Genomic DNA, 6,129 nt, shown 5'->3' with positions numbered 1-6,129 from the left:
GAAATCTCACTTTCTCATATGTGATTAATGTGTCAATAGAAAATTTTACATCCACAATTAATTAGTAAATATTATATTATTTTGGGATAAAAATATAATTTTTCTTGCACCCAAAATATTCTTAAGAAGATTTGATTTATTCTGTACCAATAAAAATTGGGATTTAAATTAGTTTATGAGATCCCTAAATATTTGATGTATACTAATATGAGAATCATATGTTCTTTTAAATCATGCATTCTTTAGATTTGAGTCTAAAATATAACACTTATGTAAAGTATTTTGTTAAAGTGTTATTATTGTGAAGAATCTTTAGACTCAGGCTTATATTCTTGTTTCAAATATCTTGTATAAACTAATATATTTTGAGAATTGTTGATATTGTATTATTGATGTGTGGACTTAAAATTTTTTGTCAAATCTTAAAAGGTTTGCATAATTAAATTGAGAATAATTTCTCAATATTTGAGCCTAAACTGTTTTGAAAATTCTCTCTTATATTAGTAACACTAACTATCTAATAAATTAAAATGTTACTATTGTGAATTTATAGAAGGCTCAATTTTATTAATTTTAATGCCAAATATATAATTAATTTAAATTTTACGATTTTAAATATTCTTGGCATTATAAATATTCTAATATAAGATATTCTTGAATTCATATTGTCTTAGCATAAAGATCCAAAGTTTTCTAATTGATCATTCTTTTAGCGACATATTTAAACTAAGACATTTGTCATTAATTTTTTGTCCCAAATTGTTTTAAAGGGTCCTCATAATATTTTGTTTTCAATATGAGTATAGTAAGTTGTATATTATATATGTTTTTTTTTTTGCTAAGCAAGGAGTAAGGACAGACATCGGGAGGAAACACCGACATACCAACTAGGTTGGCATCCGGGAAACCTCCGTCCTATGCCGCCAAACTCTAAAATTTTATTAAAAAAAGGAAAAATATATACAAGAAGAGGGGGGGCTAGGCCAAAACCCTCAGAAGAAAAACAAACAAAAAAAAAAAAACCTGAAAAAAAACTACTACAGACTAAGAAAATCTGTAAATAGGCAAACCAAATCTACGAAAAAATTCATATGCAGCTGACATACCATGTGAAGGGTGGTATTATTTTCATGTGAAATATCATGAAGGCTTCCATATCCTATGATTTCAAACCCATATTCCTATCCAATCCAGTAGTATGCTTATTTGATTATGTTTCAATGCTTATACATTCCAAGTACTTCAATTTCTTTGCACATCTTAAGTAGCAGCTTCTGCCTGTTCCTTGTGGAATCAAACTTCTTTACAGCAATTCTAAAATTCATCGATGTTTTGGAGTAGGTCCCCTAGAACGGGTGCTATAAGGCGGCTTCCCATCAAGAAGTTCTTTACGCATTATTTGTTGTTGCTTTTTCGACAAAACCATTAATGAGGGGTCCTCAGCCGCTTTTTTATCATATTCCTTAATACGTTGCCAAAGGTCGAGATCATGCTGAAGTCTTGTAGGAAATTGTTGGACAGGAACAACATCATGGGGGGCGCTATCTAACAAGTTAACATCAGTATCCAAATTTGCTGAAGAGGTAGCCAATGCGGAGCCGACAGTGTCTGTAGGTGGTGAAACCGTGACTTGATGGTTTGTTGTCTGCTCTGCTGCCATTTCAATTGCAGTATCAACAAGATCAGTTGCTGAGGCTTCTTCAAAACTTGGTGTAATATCATTAACTGGAAAAACAGTCTCTTCTTGTGCATCAACGTTCTCAACATTTTCAATATTTTCAGCAGCTTTTCCAACCTTAGAAACAGGGGGCGACCTATTAATAGGTTGAACCGTAACTTCCAATACCTCCTCATCAATGGTGAGTTCCTCATTATGCTCATCAAGTGTCACAAGTTCTAACACGGAAATCTGCTTAGGAAGTGTCCCTTGAGGAATATTATCTGTAACTTCTTTTGTTGAAGTACCTTCAGTAACCGTATGCATCACGTTTGTGGCTGAAGCTTGTTTAACCACAGGGACATATTGACTTGAAGAAGAATCCCCTTTGTCACCGCGGGGCTGCAGTGACACATTCTAAGGACCGGCTGCCACCTTGGATTTACCTTGACTATCTTTGTTCATGTCTGGGTGCAGCCATTTACATGTCGTTACATCGTGCCCAATAACATAGCAATGGTGACAAAAAAAAGGACGGCGTTCGTATTGTACTTCTACTTTGAATGCAAACCCCTCCCGTTCCACAAGGATTTCATCGAATACCTTCTTCGAGAGGTCGATATCCACTAAGATGCGGGCATAATGACCAAACGCCCTTTTACGAGTCGGAGCATCAATAGAAATAGGAGTACCAACGGCACTAGCTATTTCCTTAAGGGTTCGTTCACGCCAATACTCCTGGGGCAGAGAGACAAGTCGAATCCATATGGAGGCGTGAGTTTGTTTCTGAGTATCATGATTAAAGTCTTTCGTCCACTGAGAAAGACGAAGGAGACCCGGTTGGAGAGAAACACTACCCGCAGCCCAAATACGAGTAAGATCATTCGGATTCTGAAAGAATAAATCATAGAAACCACGTCCGAGAGGGACCAACTTCCATTCATTCACCATTTTCCAAATTTTGCCTAATTTGGAGGCCAAATCGCGCGCCGTGTAGGGGTTGTCGCCCTTAGACAATGTAATACGACCCCGTAAAGCATACTGGCAGTCAGCTAGGCCCTTTGTGTATTCATCCTGACCAATTTTAATTGAGAGTGTGTCGCCCTTCAGGCAAGGAGTCGGAAGAGGAGTATCATCGACAACAATGGATGAAGTACCTCCTAACACCGCAGCAAAGGATTTGGTTGGAGGTGTTACATTCTGATCCGACACGGCAACCGCAAGCGCGGAGCGCCCAATACTTTGAGAGGGTGGAGCCTGAGAAAGCGCCCGTGGAGAAGGAATTGAAGGGGCTAGTTCCGCCTGCCAATCGAACATGACAGGCAGGGAGAGAATAGCACCACGGCTTGGAGGAACCAGTAGAGGAAAATCAAACGCAGGGAAGAGGGAGTCTGCAAAACGCAAACCCTAGCCAATAACTACACAAGTAAATGTTTATCTATATTATATATGTCATTTATATTAATTGAATCTAAAATTGACATATTTCTATTTAATATACATTATGCTTTCAGCTATACTCTCTAATCTAGACCCATGGTTTATTACTCTAAATTTTGTGACAAACATCATTAACTATCTAATTATGTGTCTTGTCGCAATTAAATGTTTGGATCACAATAATATTAAACTATATATTTTATATATAGTGAATAATGCATTGTTGCATTTTTATGCTAAAATTCTAATTATGAATTAAAATTTGTACGCCTCTTTATTGTTTATCCGTTAACTATTATCAAAACAACTTATTAAGAATTGAGGCAATTTTTAAAATATTTATCATTCTTACATCTGAATTCTTATATAAATCATATTGATTTATAATTAGAGTCTAACATATGTTTGTTTATAATTGCTTATTCTCCATTGATGAATATTTTGAGATGACTATATTATAAGATATTCTCGTTAAGTCATCAAAGGTCATTGGCTCTAAGTATAAGGATGAATGTCACACTCTGCGAGGTAAGTTGTTATTTAATTATTTTATCCTCTTGTGACTTTTTTTTTTTGAATAAACCTCCTCTTGTGACTTATTGCTTATTATTGCACATATGAAAAAATTTAGTTCTTCTTCTCTTTTGTTGTGCAATTATGATATCCTATATAGAAATGAAATCCTTTTTCCAGAATATTCTAAACAGAACTCTGTTGCTATATACTATTTTTCTTACTATAATGCTCCATTTTGTATTTATGTTCTTTCTAATTTATAGTGGGAGTATTCAAAAATTTATTCTAAGAGTTCTATTCTGAATAAATTAGAAAACTATTTGACACACTTGTATTCCAAATAATAACTTTTGTTATTATACTACTTCATATAAAAGAAATTCTAAAGTCTTATTTATGATGTGCTAATTTAAAATATTGTTAAGCACATTTTTCTATTATTTGAATATGACCGAAGTTGAGTAAATTAAGTACAATTGTTTATGCATGATATTATTGTATCATATTCTCTTAAGCATAAACATTATTGATTTGTATAATTGTAATCTCACCGATCGTGGGTACAATTATGTGAATTTTGTTAAATAGATTAACATTATATTGGTAACAGTCATACCCTATCGGTGTGTTGTTATTAATATAATTGTTATTATCCAATGTACCTAAAATGTTGATACTTATGTCAATTATAATTAGAATACTCTATCAATGTTTAAATTTTGAGACATACAAATTGTACATTGTGATGATATAATTCTTACTTATTATTATCCTTAAGGTCCTTGAATGAGATTATAATAAGTAAGTTACTCTATTAAAAGACATGTAGAAAATTGTATAAACTTTGCAATCCAATATTATAACATTTTGATTTAAATTTCTACCTAAATGTGATTTTATATATATATATATATATATATATATATATATATATATATATATATCGGATTGCTACTATCCCTTTGTTATGTGAGTGACAGGCATACCCTATCGGTGTGACGTTACTTAACATATCATTCTGTGATAGAGAAATAGTTGAATATTTTAATTAAAATATTTTCAAACTTTTAATTCAACTATCATGATTAGTTCTCTATCAAGTGGGAGAATCATTGCTATGTATTGTGTAACGTGATGTACAAACCCTATCGGTATAACATTACTTAACATAATCATCCTTTTGTGGGTAAGATAATTTAACTATCATTCTCCACCAAGTGGAGAAAATATCATTCTTCAACAAATGAGAAAAATTCTACATGTCAACTAACTATATCTCATAAACATATATATTTAATTGTTTCATAACTTTAGATATGAAATTATTGTAGAAACTTATATTGAGGATATTAATTATGCTATTGCTATTCTTTAATACTTATGGAAGTTTATGACTATTTTCTCTTATATCCTCAATAATAATAAAGTATAAGTCTCGTGTATTTGTAACCTGATATTTTCTCAAATGTGTGGAAGTATAATTGTAGCATTTGAGTTTTGAGTGACTTATTAAAATTGTGAATAGAGTCTCATATCCTATTTTATAATAATAGAGACTTATCTCACTCATATGCCGATAAACCTTTTATATAATCATCATACTATGTCATATAAAGGTTACTATATTTATAATTCTTTGGAATTTTAATTGTGAAAAGGAGATCTTGTGTTATAAAATTCTTAAATGGAAACTTACATTCTCCTTAATTCTAAATGCAGAATATGTGGTTAACTACGAAACCCAATTCTTGATAATATCTGTCATTGATAAATTATATTGTAATATCCCGCCTGTCAGTATGAGAATATTACCAGTCGATCATGCCAGAGGATTAATATTTCGGAAAGAAGTTTGATGGAAATATTTTTATGGGATGTCAGCTTAATACGGATAAAGTAACAGAGTCGTATTAAACACGCTTGAGGCAGGGGCATTATGGTAATTGCACGCCAAAGGATATTTATTTGGAAAAGGCTCCAAAATATCTCATTCTTCAACTTCTTTCTCTCTCTAGGTTTTGGTAAGAGATTTTTCTCCTCATTCTCTCTATCTTTTGCACCTCCCTCTCTTCTCCTTACCATCCAAGAAATTGTTCCAACCTTGATCCAAGTTAAGTAATGATCCCTTATGATCTTTAAAGCATGTGGAAGCTTGGTTTAAGTTAGATCTCTCCATTTCTCCTCTCAAGAATTAATTCAAGAAGTTGGGGTTTTATTGATGATTGAGTGAAGATGATGCTTGGAGCTTGATCTTGTGCATGATGTGGTTTCTTTATGGTTAAGAATCAAGGAGAAAGGTGATTTTAAAGATGGATTGATGAACCAAGAGCTAGGGTTTTGGTTGTTTGAGCTTGGGACTTGGAGATGCTACAAGAATCTTGTTTAGGTGAGTTCCATAGTTAGTATTCCCTACCTTTGGGATTATGTATATGTTATGTGAGCATAAAATGAAAACTTAGGGTTTTTATATATAAGTTAGTTACCCTTTTCCATGCCATGCTTGTTACTCATGTGAA

At 32.7% G+C, this 6,129-nt stretch overlaps 1 protein-coding gene across 1 annotated transcript; it reads right to left on the bottom strand.

Moving 5' to 3' along the window:
- Positions 1 to 1,321: 1,321 nt before the first annotated feature.
- On the bottom strand, positions 1,322 to 5,789 carry LOC146944973 (uncharacterized). Its single transcript, XM_085748009.1, has 3 exons — positions 5,693 to 5,789; positions 2,261 to 3,048; positions 1,322 to 2,059 (listed from the first exon to the last, which is right to left on the bottom strand). Exons 1-3 carry the CDS (start codon positions 5,787 to 5,789, stop codon positions 1,322 to 1,324), a joined length of 1,623 nt encoding a protein of 540 aa, XP_085604135.1.
- Positions 5,790 to 6,129: the final 340 nt, after the last annotated feature.

The sequence above is a fragment of the Medicago sativa genome, chromosome 2 (assembly GCF_051527215.1).
Source record: "Medicago sativa cultivar Bolivia chromosome 2, Bolivia_mono, whole genome shotgun sequence".
In the NCBI taxonomy this organism is placed as follows: domain Eukaryota; kingdom Viridiplantae; phylum Streptophyta; class Magnoliopsida; order Fabales; family Fabaceae; genus Medicago; species Medicago sativa.
This window is presented reverse-complemented; position numbering and strand designations above follow the sequence as displayed.

Bases quoted from the DNA above. Each gene is read 5' to 3' on its own strand.
- LOC146944973 (XM_085748009.1), bottom strand. From the start codon at position 5,789: ATGGAGAGATCTAACTTAAACCAAGCTTCCACATGCTTTAAAGATCAT. The intron at 3,049-5,692 runs GTAAGGAGAAGA...TGCGTTTTGCAG, and splicing joins TTGGAACAATTTCTTGGATG to ACTCCCTCTTCCCTGCGTTT. The intron at 2,060-2,260 runs GTATTCGATGAA...GTGTCACTGCAG, and splicing joins ATATCGACCTCTCGAAGAAG to CCCCGCGGTGACAAAGGGGA.